The 20,420-nt window shown below is 36.7% G+C and overlaps 1 protein-coding gene across 2 annotated transcripts in view; it reads left to right on the top strand.

Moving 5' to 3' along the window:
- Nucleotides 1-20,059, top strand: part of GABRG1 (gamma-aminobutyric acid type A receptor gamma1 subunit) — a 50,889-nt gene extending 30,830 nt beyond the window's left edge. For both annotated transcript variants that reach the window (XM_030947312.1, XM_030947313.1), the window contains exons 4-9: nucleotides 6,955-7,175; nucleotides 9,948-10,030; nucleotides 11,220-11,357; nucleotides 11,486-11,638; nucleotides 14,767-14,978; nucleotides 19,781-20,059. In XM_030947312.1, the coding sequence (XP_030803172.1) occupies nucleotides 6,955-7,175; nucleotides 9,948-10,030; nucleotides 11,220-11,357; nucleotides 11,486-11,638; nucleotides 14,767-14,978; nucleotides 19,781-20,059 (1,086 nt within the window). The remainder of the gene's footprint in view (nucleotides 1-6,954; nucleotides 7,176-9,947; nucleotides 10,031-11,219; nucleotides 11,358-11,485; nucleotides 11,639-14,766; nucleotides 14,979-19,780) is intronic.
- Nucleotides 20,060-20,420: the final 361 nt, after the last annotated feature.

The raw sequence follows: 20,420 nt of genomic DNA, 5'->3' as shown, positions 1-20,420 counted from the left end.
TTTTGGAGAAGAGAGGCAGAGGGTGTGCTTTGATTGTTGCAGTAGCTTGTAGCAGCTTGTTGTGATAGGGGCTGACCTCAGCAGTGGCTCTTATCACAGGGGTTTTCGTGGCCCTTCCGCGGCTGTGCACCAGCGAGAGCTGCTGTAATTCACTGGCCCCTACAAGGGCTGCTGTAGCATCTCTGCTGACACTACAGAACCTCCTTCTCTCTAAAGGCAGGCAGATACAGCTGGATGTTTCTCCTCACAGCATGTGCTACAGGAAGTTCACTTTGCTGGCGGGGGAATGCTCTGGAAGCTTTGTCCTGCAGCAGCACCTCCAAACTGTTTACCAAGAAAGTAACCCTACCCCTGGAGAGAGTGTTGCCTTGCTCCCTTGGCAGCAGGGCCTACTGCACTGACCAAGTAGCTATTTAGAAATGGAATATGCTTTTGCTGATAAGTGAATGCAGCTTCACTGCCTGTTGACCATGGCTACCATTTTATTCTGGTTTTGCCCGATTTTAAATTTCACTGAGTCTTTTACACCTGGGTGCTTATTTAGACCACCATGGAGAATGCACATTTAAAACATTTTTTCTTGGGCTGTATTGAAGTGTGTCATTCACAAGCATACAGTAAATGCTGATTGAGATGTTGCCTTTTTGAATAACAGTGGTGTCTCAAGTGTAGAGTTTTATCCCCACAACAGGTTATGTTCTTGAGAACAGTAAGACTAGTAAGGAAGTAGAGGCTCCTTTTAGGAAGTTCTTGATGGCTGTACATGCTCTTATATGTTATTTATCTTGTATAGTGTAGCAGATGATTGGTGTTTGAAGGCAATTTCTGCCCCATCAACCAGAAAACCAAATAGGTATACTGTATTTCATGTGCGATCGTGTATTTTACAGGAGTTGCAGAGTAGAAACCAAGCCACAGATAATTCTGTTTGCCATCAATGTTGGGATTTTTAACCATGGCAGGAAAACCATGTACATTAAAGACCAAACAGTAAGTGTGCGATTAGTCTTGCTTTGAAAACAGTTTCACCATGCTGAATGGTGAAGTATTCCCTTTGCTTATAAAAGAAAACTACAAAACTGTGTATGCTTGAGTAATGTAAGGCTTTGCTGTTAAAGTTGCCTGTGAGTCCAGTTTTGGCTAGAGTGCCTCTAATTACAGCAAGGTAAATGCAGCTGCTTACTTTAGAAAGTACAGTCAATGGAGCAGGTAAATCACTATTGACAACCTCTAAGGCAAATCCTTAATCCACCTATTCATGTGGTTTTGTATACATTTATATTTACGTGTTTGGTGGTTGGTTTGTTTCTATTTTTGTGGGGATTTTTGTTTGGTTGGGTTTTTTGGTTGTTGTTGTGGGTTTTTGTTTTGTTTTGTTCTGAGCTCTCTTCTCTAGCTCTTAATTGAGTTTAATGTTTGTTCATGAGAGCTACTGACTGAAATATTAAATTTTCTATTGAAAAGTCAAAAATTTTTATGTATTTTTTGCCATGAGAATGTATATAGATTATGTCTACTTCCTCTCCTCATGCTCTCTTCAAATGACCAAAATCTGAGCTGATGAAATAAAAGCGTAGATTTTGCTGAAGTGCTTTAGTTACTTTTCTAACTAATCTTTTCGCTATTGGCAAGATTTTAATGATAATTCATAATCTACAAAACACTGAAATAAGTCTTGCCTTTGTTATTTGCATCTGTTAATTTGCATGTTCAAAATAAAGACTAGATTAGCACACAGATGCCAAATTTTGATGTGATGAGTGAGATTTTTTTCCTGAATTGTGACTGTGTAGGTCTTGCTGTACTCCCTCACCTTCTGTAGATATGATTTGCCATATTTCCACTTACCCTGTGGATATGTTCTCATAGCATCCTCCAGTGTGATTATCTGTACAGTTATAGCAATCTGACTGATTGAAACTCGGGAACCAGACACAATGCACTACTGTTCACTGCATTTCCTGCAGCCCTCACCTCTTGCATAGCTGCAGCATCATTAGTGTAATATTATAGGTATGTGTCAGAAGCACTGTGGTTTGTTGGATCTGTTAGGTTTCACCCTAAGGTCAGTAAGTTCAGATTGCTTTAGAGACCAAACAAAAATGGTTTACTAAACCAAAAAATTTTACATTTGCTTTGGTCTCAGCCATGGGGAGTAAGTTCTGAAACCACTGTTGGCCCTGAGGCAGCTAAAAAAAACTCTTTAAAGGGCTTTAAAAGTAACTTACCAGGCAGAGTAGCCACATTTTTAACATTTTGTTAAGAGAGGTTATACATCAAGGATAGGTTAAGTATTTTAATAAATTACTTTATAGCCCCTTATTGATGTTCAAAGAAACTTGGGTGAGGGAAAAGGTAAAGGTTACGAGTGTTTATTGGTACCACCCTGAGCAGATGAAGATAAATTGACTAATGCTTGATGTTTTATTTTGTGCTTACTTCTTAGGAAAGCATGTGGTTACTGGTTTTGTTTATGACTTTTTTGTTTTAAAATCTTTTCATCAGAATACTAAATTGGTATTTGGTATTAAATCACATCTCTTATTGTGAAAACATATAGGCTGGTAGAATGCTTTCTTTAGTTTCCCGTTCTTTTTTTTTTTTCTGAAAAATTCCCTGCCTCACTGACATTGAATTCCAGTTTAAGAAATTAGAATGCTGAATAGAATGATAAAACACCTGACTAAAGTCATATCATTGTTAGTTCAGCTACTTTGAGGGGCTCCATATGAAACAGATTTCCAAATGTGCCATTACAGGAACACTGATGTGCTCTTCACACAAAATTTTGGATCTGGTAGAAAAGCTGGGGTGGGTTTCTGAGCAAAGATGAAATTATAGGAATATGTTTTTATTTATTTTTCTATGAAATTCACTGGTCATTGGCTGCATTGTAAGTCTGTAGTTTGCAACAATTTTTTTAGTTCTGAGTTTGGTTTTGGGACTCTTCCTTGATTTTCTGTTTCAGAAAGCAGAACTAGGCCACTTTCTTTTGTTCTCAGACAAAAATGTGTTGCATTTAACATAATCCAGCCAACAATTTAGCTACTTGTTACTTGCCTTCTCCACAATTTTTTTTATTGTGGAATATCAAATCAGTTGTTGGACTCTCAGGAAAATTTCCAAGAATTCTTTCTTTCTTTTTGCTACATTTTTCCTATCCTTACTGATATTACACTGGAATTTGTGTGATGCAGTTTATAAAGAGAAATAATTGTATTAGATGATATCTGCCTCTCTTTCTTTCACAGATTTCCAGTAAATAAAAAAAGCAATCCACTGACCTGTTTTGAAGTCTGACTTTGATTGAACGTTTCATGACAATGAAACATATTGAGGATTTTATTTATCCCCCTTCAGTTGCTGTTCCTGCTTTGTTTGAAGTAATTATTTTTATACATTAAATGACTTCCATTCAGGTTATGAATCTGTTTGTCAGTAGTCACAGTTTGTGCCCTGCCTGGCCCTTTAATGGTAATCTCTGATTAGTCACACTGTTCCCAGCCTTTGGAGTTTGCTAAGATCTTTTAGAGAGGAAAGAGATGGAGGAGGATTGAAGTTATCTGTAAATAATTAGGCAGGTGGGCACTTCATGCCAGCTGTGAAAAAAAAGTACTCAGAGATTTAATCAAATGCCAAATAGGAGTCAATACGTGCCATTGTTCTTGGACCTTGTGAGGCTAAATATGAATAAGCTGTGACTAACGCAGCCATAGATGGATTCCACTTTATTCTGCATGCCTATTTTGCCATTAGTTTAATTTGAAAGAGAGGGTAGTAAACCAATTTTTATGGTTGCACAGGGCGTTAAATGGTGAGTTTCATGAAAGACTAGTAGAAGTGATAGGAGTCTTAATTTTAAATTTTGTAAGAAAACAAGGAAAGCAAGATAGTTGGCTAGAAAGATTTGTTGCACGAAAAGAATATTGTATAAATCTTGTTGCTGTCATGCTTGCTTTGCAATCTCTGAAAAAAGATAGGGCTTTTATTTATCTTGTTTCAGAAATAAAGTACTCTCAGAAAAGACTGTATGGTGATTTTTCTACCTAATTTTTAATAACTTTTAGGGAACCAGATTTACCTTCTTAAAAGGAAGTAGGAAATATTTTGGGCTAAAAATGTGATTACATGTAAGATGCATTTTGTGAAGAATATGTGCTGCCTCAAGATGTGTTATGTACCCTCGAAGACAAGAGAGGACTTAGGGAGGCACAGGATAAATAGATGTGCTGAAGAAGTAGGTAGTAATGTCACCAAAGCAGATGGTAGAAGTGGAATCAATGTTCTTGGGTGAAATCAGAGCACTGTCTCTGGGTCCCTGATGAAGAGCAGGGTGAGCTGTTGCTGCCACCCACCATGAGGCTGCAAGTCCATGTCTTTCAGGTGGGATGCATGGTAGGATTATGCCTGTAGTTGGCTGATTCCAGAGGGAGAGGGAGAAGGATGTGTCTGAGTGCAGAAGTGTGAACTTACACATGCAGGACGAGTCTCTTCAGGTGTGTTACAAGAGGCTAGCACTTGGATCTCATTTGACATTCAGCAAGATGCTGGAAACAAGATGTCACTAATTTTCTGACATTAAATTATTGTGTAGTGGGTTATTTTTGAGCAGTTATAAATGTATAATGAAGAATTATTGTTAGGGGTTTTTTGTGTTTTTTTTTTTTCTCAAGGGCTTTCCAAAGAGCTCCTCTAATACATGCTGGTTTAATCTGAGATAGAACTATTTTTCTGCTTAGTAGCTGGCACAGTGCTGCTGTTTGGAGTTAGCAGGATACAAACTTGCACATTTAATACTGAAAGACAAAAGAATACAAGCAAGTGAGTCTGCTGAGGCCATTCCCTTGTTCTTTGTGTTCAAAATAATCTTCCTTTTTAATTCTAATTTATTAGGGTGGTTGGTATTCTATGACAAGCTGTGTTTTCTTGCTTGGGTGGATTTGACTATAATGACTCGGATAATTTTTTTCCTCAAACCAGGCATTGCTACTGTGAAGTGGCTGCTAAGAGTAGCACCTTCAAATTCAGATGGCCTTCACTTTTCGTACATTTCATCATGTCTGTTGATTCTGCTCACTTCTTTTTTTCTTTCTCCTATTTGTATTGTGTAAAGGCAATGCATAAATCTTTGTTCATTCTGTCCCATTAAAGCCCTTTAAAACACTTCTCTGGTGCACTGCCTTGGGCTCTCCTTTATACTACAGCAAGGCAAGTTTCATTTTCAGTTGTAACTACAAATGAACACAGAAAGCTGAATTTTAAGGTAAAACACATCCAGGGTTGTCACAGGTATCTGTATTTCTGTTTACAGAAAAAGAAATAAGTCAAGCGACTTGTATTGATGTTCAGAATCTTCCTCTGATGGCAGTGACTCTCAAGAAATATGCAAAGTTTTATAACAAAGTCACCTTAAAACTGCATTTTTATAGTATTTTTGTTCTCTCTGTCTCTCCACTCTTTGCCTCATGCATTACTTGTTCATAACCTTTGGAAAACACTGAGTTACCAGGTGGTAATTCATCTGCCATACATCATAGAGCAAGAGGAAACCTCCCTCTAGCATATCTGTTTCCTGAATTTGTACTTCTCCCATCTGGAGAGGTGGGAAAATTAAGAGAGATTAAGATAGTTCTGGAATATCTGCCTTGGTACTTCTCAAGGATGAAGTGCCAAATTTCTCACACTTTCCTAAAAGATGGGTGGTATCAGTTGCTGAAACTAGTGAGGAATCTGTGACTTGTACAGTTGGCTGCTGTGATTGCTTAAAAGGAAAATGAACAAAAAAATCCACTCCAATCAATGAAACCTTCAGCTTTCATGTAAAAACAGAATTGATAGACTGCACTATGCATTTTTATTGGCTAAGTAAACTAGTACTAGCCCCTTTGGCTCAAGCAAGAGTGTGAACGCTGTCTCTTCCTTGCTTTCTCCTGTCCATTCAACCCATAACTGAGAGGTGAACAACCAGCACCAAGTGTTTCAGCTTGGCCTCCAGCTCTTTCCCTGCAGGGAAGCTGCTCAGTTCTTGTTGAAGCCCTCATGGGGTGGCTGTGCAGGAAAGATCACATCTGCCATCGCTAGTGAGACTGTTGCCATTAAGGTCAGAGTATGGTCTAGAGCTCTGACAACATGGAGAGCTGCTGCTCTACCCCTTTGTCTGAAGTGCAGAAACAACTGGCTGGATTCTTCAAAAAGAAGAATTCTTTTATGCATCTGTATTGATATCCCTCTCAAGTTTTACTGTGTCAAGAATTATTTCATAAAATAGGGTTACCTTTTATCTATTTATTTTGTTTTTCACCTTTCTTTTCTGGCCATAAGTCTACAGAGGAATTTGATTTTCTATTACAGAAGGAGCTTCTTTGAGGCTTTAACAAGTCAAGTGGAATTTCTTCAGGGAAATTTCCTTCTTGATTATGATTATGTATACTTTTGTGTGTATGTTGGTAGGGGTACAAGGCAGATGGTAACAGATAGTTCTGCAAATTGCCATGCTTAATTTCTACATACTCATGAATTCTTCATAATATGAAATGTCTTGAAAAATGTTAAACTGTGTGTTGAAAAGTATGGGGGAAAACATAGAAAGCTTGCTTTGTTTGGTTCTTAAAAATATAGCATATCTGTCTTAACATAGTCTAACCCTGAAGTACTTAAATTTCTGTCCAGGGCCCCTAGAGGTGATTGCAGTGCACAGGAACCTCCAAGTTACACTCCATCACATATCTTCTTCCTAATGTAATCAGTGTGTGTCAGGGGAGAGGAGGTACTGACAGAAGGCTGTGTGCATCTTTTGTCTCTCATTCTGGGTTCACTGGCTGCTGTCTGCTATGCAAATGGTAATACAAAAGAGAATAGAGGAAGTGGCTTTGGATTTATATATGAGTCAAAAAACAGTTGGCTTGCAGGCGTTGGTAAACGTAAACATAGATATGGTTGTTTCTCTGTTTTTAGGAATACACTATAGATATAATTTTTGCCCAGACTTGGTATGACAGTCGTCTAAAATTTAACAGCTCAATGAAGGTGCTTATGCTTAATAGCAATATGGTTGGAAAAATCTGGATTCCAGACACTTTCTTCCGGAACTCAAGGAAATCTGATGCTCACTGGATTACAACTCCAAACCGTTTGCTTCGAATCTGGAGCGATGGAAGAGTATTGTACACTCTAAGGTGGGTTTTTATTATTTGGGTAGAAAAATAACCAAAACATATTCATGTTATGACCAGGAATATGAAAATAATGAATATCAATCAAATTCCTGCCATCTCTTTTGTTATGGACCATAGGAATTTGCAAGGAATTGATTAAAAAAGAAAATAAAAAAGATTATTTGATCATGCAAAAATTAAATTCGTAGTATTGAAATATAATGCAGAGATAATTGACTAAGGACAACTGAAGGTAATAGCAAATTTTGATCTCATTTAGTTACAGGCAAGATTTAAAAAAGGATACTATATAGTATATAGTATCATGGTGGTCTGTCACTAATATATTGCAGATAAATTATTTTTGGTTGAAATACTTTAAAATCTAATTTCCACCAAATTATATTCTGTAAGTAAAATATTAAATGCTTCAAATAATAAAAATGATAAGAAGTTTGATTAAAGCTAAGGCCCCAGTCCTGCGTGTACTACTTAACATATTTATGCATGTAAGCTATTAAAATCAACAGATCTATTCATCCAGAATAGGCATAAACAAACATGTTGGTGATAATTCTACTTGGCAAATGGGAGATGCTTGTGCTGCTTTTAAGCTTAAGGCTATCTGTACTGATTTTTGAGTCACTTTTCAAACAGTTCTTGAAAGGCTGTAGTCTACAGAAAGTATTTTAGGGTCATCTCTGTCATATTTTCTAAATATGCTGAACAAATCCTGTAATAAGTCAGAAGCTGATCAAGAAGTAGTCTATGCAGAGGATGCCATAAATATGATTTTGGTCTTAAGAGTTTATTTATTTATCTATTTATAACAAAAAGTGGCACTTTTAATTACTTTTTTCTCCATCATTTATGCTGTGTTCATATGCAGTATATGTTGTATGAACAATGTATAAATTTCTCATGTATCAAATGTAAGAAGAATTAGAATGTTTTACAAGGATTCTCTTCACTTAATTTTTTCTTAGTATGCATCATTTGAGAGCATACGGGCATCTCTGAAGAGCACTTTTAAAATGGTTTATTATGCCAGTTGCTATTTATAATAGTCTCTAGAGAGTCCCTTCTGTTGACATGCTAATTTTTTTTTCTTTTTCTAATTAGCAGTTGTAGAGTCATACTTGGACTTTACCCTTCCATTGTCCATTCATTTTCAATGAAAAAAATTCTTCCAAAGAGATTCAAAGTAACAGAAAGAAATAAATATGAGCAAAAAATCATATAAGCCCTCAAAGAGCTATAGGTTAGAATTTCTATGTCAGAGTATGAGAAATAAAGTGCAATGAGCTGGTAACAGAACAGCAGAACAGGTTTTCACCCTGCACTGCAACACACAAACATCTGTATGGGTGAAGATATGGCCTGAATTTGACCTAAGGTAAAACAACATTTGAGAGGTTCATATCTGGCTTGTTGAAGAAACAATAATATGATCTGACAGTTCTCCAGGTTCGTGGGCTCCTCTGTATCACCACTCTCTCCTTGTTGGTAATTCAGGGGGCAGATATGGTGAAAATGTTAACCATCCTTATTGAATCTCCTCTGAGGGTGTCCTATGGTCTGTCCATTGCACCATCTGTGATTCCAGATCTAGTTGTGGTGCTTTGAACACAAGGCTCAGCTTGTTTTCTTTTTCTTTGAGTGTTTAACTATCCAAAAATTGAAAGTGGAAAGTAAAAGCAATAAATGCATAGATCACAGCTGACAAATTTGAAAAGGATCTCTGTAGCTATGCAAATATTCTGCTTGAAAGTGTGGGGAAGGGTCTTTCTTCCTCTCTCCCACAGTGTATGCTAAGAAGTACACTTTTCCTTATAAACCTTTGGTCAGGTCATAGTGGCAGTTTGTGTAGAACAAATACTTTGTTCAGAGACTTACAGAACTATCTGTCAGCATGTCTCAGAGTCTTTTCCTATCTCTTGTCTAATATGTAAGCATTGCTCACAGTCAAATATGTGAGCATTATGGCAATTTTTAAAGTTGATTTTAGAAGACATTCTGCCTTTCTATACAGTGTTGCCAACAAAGGAGGAGGTATTTTAAATGCAAAGAAGTCAGTTTGAAGTCTAGCCCATTACTTTGGCTTACTAGTGAAAGGTAGCAGAACTGGGTTTTGCACTTAATCCTTGGAAGTCCTGTAGAAATCTCTGGTAGCATTTTCAAAAGCAGAAAGTGATTTAGTTCAGACAATTATGAGTCCTAAACCAGTTCTAAAATGTTTATAAGTTGTGAATTATTTGAATGCCTTAGACATTAAATAGGTAGAAACACAGTTTGCTTTGTCCTATCCAAATACTGTTTTCACCAGAACTGCTTCCATGAGTATAGAGCAAGTCCAGTGTGCCCCACAATTTTTCTCTTATGTAAAGCCACCAGATACAATGATGCCAAGTGCAATTTGACTTAATAAATGAGTTCTAGAAAAACTTCCTATTTGTGCTATCATAAGCTCCTCTCCTTCCCCTGTCTTCAGACCCTAATTTTTATCCCCTGTTCCTTGTAGAGCTGAGAGGTGCCCCCAAATCAATTGAAATGTTTGAAATGGCTTGAAATATGAATTGAAACAGCACAGATCCTCAAGTTGCATGCAATAATAATTACTGTTTTGTTCTTTGGTGCTAATGCTGGATGTTGTTTTCTGATACACAGGAGGCTATTCATAATATCCAGTAATTGGCAAAATTTATTTCTGTGCATGTTGTTTACTATGTAGTATGAAGTGTCTGAATTCTTGAATATAACCATTTTTATTTTTCCCCTTCATTTTCTAATTAGGTTGACAATTAATGCTGAATGTTATCTTCAACTTCATAATTTTCCTATGGATGAACACTCTTGTCCTCTGGAGTTTTCAAGCTGTACGTGGTAAAACACTTTTGTCCTCTTTATATTCAGGCTTTATATTTACTTACATTTTGGCATCAGAAGAGCAAATGTTTCCTTTTTAAAGCCTTGAGACAAAAGAAAGAACTGACCATTCATGTTTTGATTGGATTTATTGTATTATTTAATACACTAATGAATTACTTGAATCACATGTAATTTTTGCAACTTTTAAAATAGTCTTTTTGCTTAGGAGTCTAATACAGTGCCTATTACAGTTAATGGAAATGCACTGTCCTGGAAAAACTTTGTTTTCTTATGCCTGCAACTTTGAGTTAGTTCCATATGGTGTACTTAAAAGGAAGAATAAGATATGTCTTCTTCAGCTTCCTTCTATAAATGCTGAATCAGTAAAAGTCCTTTTCCTTTCAGTGGAACTTGGTTTATATGAGCAAAACCACTACCTTCAGGCTCTATTTTTGATGCAAACTATGTTAAAAAAATCCTAGGGAATTGTGCTATTGTAATCATACAATCATTAATGTTGGAGAAAAACTCCAGTATCATCAAGTCCAACCTATGACTGAACACCAACTTCTCAACTAAACCATAACACTAAATGCCATGTCCAGTCATTTCTTCAGTGGCTCCAGGGATGGTGACTCCACCATCTCCCTGGGCAGCCTGTTCCAATGCTTCACAACCTTCCAGTGAAGAAATTCTTCCTGATATCCAGCCTGACCTCCCCTGATGCAGAATTGAGGCCATGTTCTCTCACCCTGTTGATGGCTGCATGGGAGAAGAGGCCGACTCCTGTCTTGCTACAGCCTCCTTTCAGGAGGTCTTCCCTAAACAATCAAATTGTGTACTAAGAAGTGTGCTTTTAAGTTCTTTCTGATCATTTAACGATGATGTAATGACATTTATGTTTTAATAGTGATGATTCTGAGCCAGTTTTTATTACTGGAGTTTGAGAATACCATGTAGATATTTTCTAAACATTTGTATCTACACAGTTTTTGATTGATTGTACATTTACCTAGACTTAAAATTGAGAACATTTATTTTGTGGTTAAATTTTAAGTGTATCAAAAGGACTATAGATGGTCTCAGATCCAGTTTATGTGCAGCCCTGGTTTAGTTTATAAGTAACTTCAGGGTTCAGAAAATGATCTTTGATACATTCTATGGCTGAATAATTGATTTTTTTTTGTTTCATTCTAGATGGATATCCCAGGAATGAAATTGAATACAAATGGAAGAAAACCTCTGTTGAAGTGGCAGATCCAAAATACTGGAGGTTGTATCAGTTTGCATTTGTAGGGCTACGAAATACAACTGAAATTTCTCATACCTTGTCTGGTAAGGCAAAGTGTTGAGTTTTATTTTCTGCAATATCTATTTAGATCAAACTTCTAACATATGAAGATACAACCAAAAACCATATTATATGTCATATAAATATTTTTATTCTTTTTTTTAATTTTTAGGTGATTATATTATTATGACAATATTCTTTGATCTCAGCAGACGTATGGGATATTTTACTATTCAGACATACATTCCTTGTATACTCACAGTTGTTCTTTCATGGGTGTCATTTTGGATCAATAAGGATGCAGTTCCTGCACGGACTTCTCTGGGTAAGAATGTCTTTTCAGCCTTGAAGGATCTGGTACTCCCAAGGAAAACAGATGTGCAACAGGGGGTAAATTAACCACAATTTATTCCCCTTCAGATTGTGACCATTGGTCATTCTCTCTTTTGAACTGCAACACTGGGAGTAGGAGAATCCTGCTGTAGTTGCATGGCAGAGTTTAAGGAAGCAAAGCTGAGCATGGAAATCCTGATCAAAGTTTGTTGGTCTGCTGTTGTTCACATAAGTATGTTTTTTCTTTATGGTTTTTATATCATCTCCAGGCATGTGGCAATTATTAATCTGACACAGCGTTATGGAACAAATGAAGTCATTACTACATGACCAAAAATAGTGAAAATCTGATTTAGCTTTTTTTTTTTTTTTTTTTTTTTTTTTGTGTTGTTGGCATTGGTTTTTTTGGTTGGTTTTTGTTTGTGTGTTTTGGGGGGTTGTTTGCTATTTGTTGTTTTTTTTTTTTTTTACTAGAATTATTCAATTATTCTTTTAGACCCAGGATAGGACAGAAAATTTGCAACCAAAGTTGCACTTCAAGAAGTTAAGCCTATAATTCACAAAAACTCCTGCTTTTACTACAGACAGTTCTGAAGTTGCAAGTTGTAATGCAAAGATAATTCTATATTAGTGTCATCTTGGCTGACCTGTTTAGCGCGGTGTCAGTCTGCTGAGTTTGACTGTTTGGGACTCCTGTGCTGCCTTGGAGAAAAGTTGCAGTCCCCACATAAAGCCTGATAAATGGGTACATGGAGTGCACAGGACACAGCTTTGAGCTTAGCAGGGACAGATGCTTATAGTAGAACTAGTGACAGCAGTCTGACCTATTTTGGGGGAGGGGTCAAGAGCTGAGAGTTGTATCTTAGGAAGTTAGAGATGTGAGTTAATTTTCCTGATCAGCTGTATTGCTGTGAACACACCATTCCCACCCTACAAGATCATTTGCTACTAGAAGCATGAGCCCACACTTTAACTCCTTTCCCACTGAAACTGGACCACCAGCAAGCCTGCCTGATCAATGAGTCAAGAGAGAAAGTAAGCAAGAACAAGCATGGCTCAGTAGCCTAATGAAAAGGTAAGGGAAGAAATTCTCAGTCTTGGACCCTAACTTTATGTTGTTTGAAAGTGCTGCAAAATTTAGTGAAGAGAGTCTAAAGTCTCAAATAAATAAGTGAAAATTACTTTTGATAGTTTTAGACCTTGATGCAGAAGTTTCATCAGATTTCTTTGACTCATTGAACATCATTGTGGATTCTGATTAGTTTCAATACAATAGTTATAACAGGAAGAAAGTGTTCTATTGGTATCCTTCTAGTTCTGTATCCAGTTGTTTGTTTTTACAAAGTACTTTTTATATGCCATGAACCTAGAACTCTGATGTCACAGTTAAGCTGAAGATTTCAAGCTCTCACTTCAACAGTACTAACCTTCATCTACTAGCCTTCATCTACTTGAGATGGAATACAAACTTTTGTAATATCTTATTTACAGCTCCCTGCAGGTAACTCTGAACTCTTTTCCTGTAAACATGCAAAAGCCATCACTTGACAGCTTATAGGATGACTTTTCGTACATGCAAATGTTCTGGAGAAGGAGAAAGAGAGTACCTGCCAAGTAGACACATTCTATGGAAAGAGAAATTAATACAAGAAAGCCAAACCTAAGCCAGGTTTATTATAGCAGGTAGCTGTTTTGCTGTTGAAGGTTTGCTCCCTGTGACAGCCCCCTATGCCTTTCACATAGCAGACAAGGCTGGAACAATTTGTCTCTTTTTGTCCTCTCTGAACGGATGCTGGTCCAGGGAATGGTGAGTGCCATTTCCCACCTGGAAGGTGTGCTGGGTCTGGTACCCTGAAAAGGCTGGACCTTTTTATCTCATATCTGTTGAAAGATCCTGGAAGTTTGTGGTTTCCCAGAGCAAAAGATTTGGGGTGATTACAGATATTTAAATATTTAGTTATACAGAGGAAATGCCAAATCAATTTTCAAAAGTATCTGGTGAGAGTGAAGTACTTTTGAAGAACACTGGTTACCTGTTTGCCCCTTTAGGCATGTAATTTCATTGGGAAATCTCTTGGAAAAACACTACTGCCTTCCTGCTGCAGGAGCAGTCCATAGCGACCAGTGATTCCATGCTTTGATTTGTGAGCCATAGACAGTTTTAATCTGATGTAATGCTTTTTTTGTTTTTGTTTATTTGTTTTGTTTTGGTTGTTTTTGTTTTAGTTTTAAATAATCTTGTGCATGTAAATAACAAATTATTTGTGTGTTCAAATATTGCTTTTCAAAGGAAAGGTCACACTTAATTTTGGACTACTATTTAAATGGATTTGCATCTCCCTGAAGCATCAAATATAAGAAGGAAGTGTTAAAACCTTGTAAATGCTAAACTAATGAAGAGTGGTATAGTTGAGCATATATTTTGAACACATAGCTATTAAGGCCAATTTGTTCTTTTAATTAGCTTGTATGTAAGTGAATCAAGGGAAACATTTTCTATTACTTAAGACACAGTGTTGAAAGCATATCTATCTGGTAACTTAGACAATGAGGCCAGAAAGCCATGAATGTCATCAAATTTGATCTTCTATGTCTTCTTCAGAAGCAGACAATTGGAAACATTATTAATTTTTCTTTTGTTTACCAAAAGCTTGAAATCACTGATAAATAATACACCTTTTATTTCTGAATGCATTTTTTTAATGTTTTAATAGTCGAGCTAAGGGACTTCCTTGTGCTTGTAAAATCTGTGTGCTTATTTGTACCCCTATTTCTACTGCATTTATGTGTACATTTCATGTCAGATTTATAAAATTTCACAAACTTAGTCTCATTGTTTGTTCTGTGTGAGTTGAAAACAGGATGGATTTAAAGGGAAGGGAAAATGTGCTGCTTTCTCTATGATCCCATGGAGGATGCTGCATCCATAGGGATGGATTCTTGCCATAGCACCAATGTATGTGAATGTAATCAGTGATGAACCCACTGACCCCTCCTGTGGGTCAGTCCTTACATGACTCATCAATTAAATAAGAGCTAATATGATTACTTTTTTTGGTGACAATATGATTTGATTACCTATACATTTCCCTTTTTCTGTCTTTTTTTCTTTCTTTATAGGGATCACGACAGTACTGACCATGACAACGCTGAGTACAATTGCTAGGAAGTCACTCCCAAAGGTTTCCTATGTGACAGCAATGGACCTTTTTGTTTCAGTTTGCTTTATTTTTGTGTTTGCTGCCTTGATGGAATATGGCACCTTACATTACTTTACCAGCAACAGAAAAGGGGTCAAAGGAAAGGAAAAGAAGGCAAAATCTAAGCCATCAGTAAGTTTAGTCAAACAAGAAAAAAAAAGAAATACAGAGTGTTTTTTATTGTAGCATTCATTTTGAATGACTGCTTCTTAAATAGAAAAGCTAATGTTGAAAGATAATTAACACTAGTATTTATTTTTTCTTTTTTTTTTTGCAGTTGGGGGCTTATACTAATTTTATGTAAATACAACTAGTGAGCAAAGGGTGATTTAGATGATTTCACATATGTGAATGAGGACACATGAGCCCAAGGTGGAGAGTGGTTTGATATAATATTCTATGCCCTTGGTGCTTCTAGAACTGCCCATGAAGTGTGTGCCCATGCAGATGGTTCTGTAGGGGCACAGGGCTTCTGAAAACAGCACCTGGCAGACCACAGCTAAAACTGTAGCAGTAAAGATAATGTGCATGGACTGAAGGTATGAGGATTTCTTTGGATCTGCATCACCTAACTTAAGACAAGCTTTGCAGAGGAAAAAATGCTTGTTATTGGCCAGTATTCTGAATCCCACAACAGAAATTCTATCTTAACTCTTTTTAAAATTGGCTTCTGTGTTTCTTTCTGGTTAAATTAACCTTCTGCTTTTACAAGTTGATATTTTTATGGTAAACCTCTACACATCTCAGGATCAAGTATTATTCAATTTTAAGTCTTTCTGCTTGTGTGGTAAGAATATTGTAACTTCCAAAGAATTTATTGTTGGAAGTCAGTACAAATATTTAAAGGTAGTCTTTAAAGTAAGAAAACACTGAAGAGAATAAGATAAAGGAAAATTTTATAAAGCCCCTTTCCAAATCATCTCATCAAAAGATGCAGGAGCATACCCGAACCATAATACCAGAATAAAATCCAGAAAGTTGCCTTTTCTGGATGAAGGCTGAATACCAGCTCTGTATGAAGTGAAACAGAAATTGATAAGAAAACACAGAAGTAATTGCAGGTATGGAAGTGCAGAAATCCTGTTATGAACCATATCCATTCTGCAGCTCATGTCAGCAAGGACTGGTGCACCCATTTTGACAGCACTGCTGTGGGCCTCTCTTTTATGGGGACACTGAGGCTGTTGGGGCTTGATTCCAGGGAAATGAGAGGTCTTAGGCTTCATTTGGTGAGCTGTTCCAAGGGGATCAGCTGTGTGTTCAGCACAAGGCCAGTGGTGAAGTGTTAATACTTCCCTGTGCTGCCTTGGTCAGACGTCACTGTAATACTCCAGGAATCCTGCACAGTCAGGAAAACTGGAAAATGGAAACCTCAAACCTGCTTCTTGTTGGTGGTAGAAGCACATGTGGGAGCAACAGAAGAAGAACACAGGCTTTGGCAAAGGCACAGTTGAGTTTTGAGGGTAAAAGGTAAGAGAGCATGTGGGGGCATCCCAGTGTCAGCACAGCAGATTCAGTTTCAGGTTGCTGCTGCAGGGAGGTCTCAACAATGCTTGGTGAGCAGGGAGCTGAGTGGGCATGCACAAGACAGAGAAGGCAAAGATATCAGGATGTACTGCTGTATTCAAACCAGGCAGATACTAAAGATCAGCTGCTGACAAATGGAAAAACACTATAGTAGTTTGCAAGAATGCTCTATTGAATGAAATAATGCCACTTTGCAGAATCTGTTCACACATCACCCATGTGTGCAATAATCTGCCAAATGCCTCGAGATTTTTAGTGCATATGAAAATTTTAAATGCAAAATAATGATGAGATAGAAACTATGAAACTTACTGAATAAATAGCTGGAATTTGCACTAAGATTAAAATTAGCAATATAATACTAAAATACTGTTCAGTTGTGTTTTACTGGGTGCTTAAACAATGCTTTTTATTTCTGAGAAGTTGAAAAAAGAAATCTTTTTGCACAGAGTTTTTTAAGCATTTTATGGCTATAAGACTATACAAAATTAAGAGATAACACAAAGAAAGGGAGAATTAAATTTAATATACTTAGATGTAAGGATTCTAATTTGGTAAAAGCTTTTCTGGTGATGTTTTATAAAAAGATGTGACTTTTCTTGCTCCAAATAAGTAAAGAAGGCATCTAATTAGTTAATAAGTAATACCATTACAAATCCTTTTCTTTTTATTATTTTTTTCCTTTTCTTTTCCCCCTTTATTTTTGTCAAGGACTTCTATTAATTCTTTTTGTCTTGTAGTTATGGATATGTAACTCAAAAAACCAGTTTAATTTTTAAAGTCAGTTTAATTCCTTCTGAAAACTCACAAGTTATTTTTTCCTTGGGAAATTTGCCTTGCACAGATCTTCTATTTCTACTGCAAAATGCCATAAATGGTTACTATTCCAGGAACTGATGCCAATAAGCCACAATAAGTGATCTTGTGGAAAAAATGGCAAGATTTTGAAAATGATTACAGCAGTTTTATCTTAGAAAATATGTGCTGGCATCATTCAAGAAAGGTAGTATAAATTGGCTTATGCAAATCCACGTCAGTAAGGATGATGAGTTTGGGCAGAAAAGATTGAACTTAATTAGTTATGGATCTTGTTCTGATCATCATTTCACCTGAAATGAATGTATCACCTGTGCCATGTTCTCCACAGACAATGGCTTTCTTTTGTACTTGTATTAGTGTTACTGCAGAATAATTGGGGTTTGATCCTATCAGACTGTATTATAAATGATCTCACAACACATGCTGTTTTATCTACAATTTCAGTAGGCCTATCCATAAAAAGTTAGCATGTACTTCTATATCTACATGTTGTGGGTGTTTCGTTGTTTTGGTTTTGGTTTTTTTTTCAGTTTCTTCCAATTTATATAAAGGCATTTTCTTGTTAGGTGTAGGTCTTTTTTCCTTTTTTCCCTCTCATTGCCTCTTAGACACATTTTATGTATTTCCTGTAGGTAGGTAGCTAAGCCTACAGGATGAGTGTGTCTGCCTCTCTCAAGCCACCTCTTCAAACTTGTAATTCAGTAGCCACCTCCAGTCTGTGCTGGTGATGTGAACAGTGGAGAGCAGTACTGTAATTTTTTCCTTCTCCCATCATGTTTCTGTGTTGAGGATTCCTGTTTTACCCCACTAGTAGAAACAACTTATTCCATAAATCTTATATGGGCAACAGTGAGCAGAGCGGAGTAGGTGTGAATCAGAAATAAGCATCTTTCCCTGTTTATGTTCAGCAGAATAAAGACTGTTTCTTAATTTCCAAAAAAAATGAACCTATTTTTCATGTTTTGTAACAATAACCCCCCTTTGCAATGCCTCAAATTAGGATAGAAGCATGTAACTCCTGTTTCTTAGTATTGTCAGTATTTTATCATAACTGAAAAGAATAATGAGGTCCTTCAGGGTGATAATTAGCTCCCTAGGTCATCATGTATAATCAGTTTTGAAACAGCAGTCTGTGTGAAACTTTCTCTGGTAGAGACACTTATTAAATAAAGCTATTTGAAAACATGATGGATGCCACATTGCATTAACACCATCCCTTGGGATATTGGGTGAAATGCCCCTGAAGCAAAAGAATGTCACCTTAACAATGTATAGAAGTCTGTGTACTGGCCAAAGTAACTCCCAGGAAGTGGGACTTTGAAGCATAACAAGAAGCTAAATGATGGCTTCCCACTTTCCATATTTTTTTCATGTGTTTTCATTGTCTATCATGTATAATTGGTTAATAATATCCAGTTAGATTTTCTCTCTGCTTCCTTTCCTGCTGTTTTATGTCCTTACATGACAAAATATGAAGAATGTGGAAAAGAGAGAACACAGTATAACAGTAGTGTTAATGTAACCCTTCTCTTTGGTCTGAAGATTTTAGAAGAGATGCCAAATGTGGGTTGGGTGGGGTAAGTTGAAAGATTACTATGGAATAGTTTAAAACAGCCGTGAGACTTAGAAAGAGAAGATAAAGGACAGATGAAGAAAGAGAATATATTATGAAACAATCAGGAAAACAAGGATGGTGCATATAAACTGTGGAGAAATGAAGAAATAAAAGGGGAAAAGGTGGGTTGTGTTAGTGTAAGTAAAAGGAAGGTGGAAAGGCAAAAGTCACAAGTAAGGGAATAGCAAACACTATATGTACTAGGCAATAAGCCTCCCAGATTTTTTTGATGACAATTATAACATTTTATGCTGAGTTTTTATCAGATACAAAAAGGTTGTTCTGACCACAGAAAGTAAAAGTAAGAATTAAGAACTGAATTAATTGGTGACTTGAGTGGCATTCTCCTAAGGAGTCATGTCTTGGATTCTAAAGGGGGGCTGTATTGTTTAGGGATTTAACATTTGAGGGTTAGATGGCATAGCCTGGTCTTACATGTCTCAGTCTGTTAAACTTCCCCAGCAATGCTGTGTTAAACCCCTTAGCTTCTTTATTTTTGTGAAAATGTAGCTTCCAGAAACACATCTAGTCTCCTAAGGACTCCAAAAGATGGGAGGACCATCATTCCTTTGTTAGTGGTGATTATAATCTGCTTGTGGACTTGGTTGTGACCTAGTTGTCAAGAAGTGACTGACTTTAAAATGTTTGTCTGTGTTGTGTAGATGGGATCAGCTAACCCTGTCTGTGTGACTAATTATCTGCTATTCCCAAATCCCAGCACAACCCAGTTTTCACTGTGGCGGGTGAAAGTAGTTCATGGTCTTTTGCCTGCATGCGCTAATTACATATAGCAGTTCATAATTTTCTAAGCTCCTCAAACTGTTTTCTTTAATATAAGAATTTCTGTATATTTTACTGAAGGTGATTTTATTGCCAGGGAAATCCTATGGAATTATTTAATGTGAGGATAAAAGCACACAAAACTATATCTAAAAGCACACAAAACTATGTTTCCTTTTTTTTTTTCCTTAAGAAACCACCTGCAATTGCTGTTCGACCTGGATCAACACTAATTCCAATGAATAGCATTAATCATCTCCCTGAACGTGATGATGATTATGGATATGAGTGCCTAGAAGGAAAAGACTGTGCCAGTTTCTTCTGTTGTTTTGAAGACTGCCGCACAGGATCTTGGCGAGAAGGAAGAATACACATCCGGATAGCAAAAATTGACTCCTATTCTCGAATCTTCTTTCCAACTGCCTTTGCATTGTTCAACCTTGTTTACTGGATTGGATATCTTTATCTGTAAATTTCAGAGGTTTGACAAACTCAGAAAAGAAATATTAATTGAATAGTCATTAATACTTTTAACTGAGCAAAGATTAGAGCTGGTCCAAAATGACTCAAATTGTTTGTATGCTTTAAAAATTTGAAACAATGAGAGGAAATATGATGATGTAGTCTCCCTCTTGTGATCAACTGTAGAACTGATACTGCTATTTTGAAGAGAACATTTTAAAATAAATATCCCTAAGATTTATCTTTCCTTAACACACATACATACTATCTTTTTCCAGCTCTAAATGCAGAATCACAGACTATGCTATTTAACTGAACCAACCTACATAAGCTCTCAATTTTAATCCTGGGTGACAATGCAGAAGGATTTT

This window comes from Camarhynchus parvulus, chromosome 4 (genome assembly GCF_901933205.1).
Source record: "Camarhynchus parvulus chromosome 4, STF_HiC, whole genome shotgun sequence".
NCBI lineage: Eukaryota > Metazoa > Chordata > Aves > Passeriformes > Thraupidae > Camarhynchus > Camarhynchus parvulus.
This window is presented reverse-complemented; position numbering and strand designations above follow the sequence as displayed.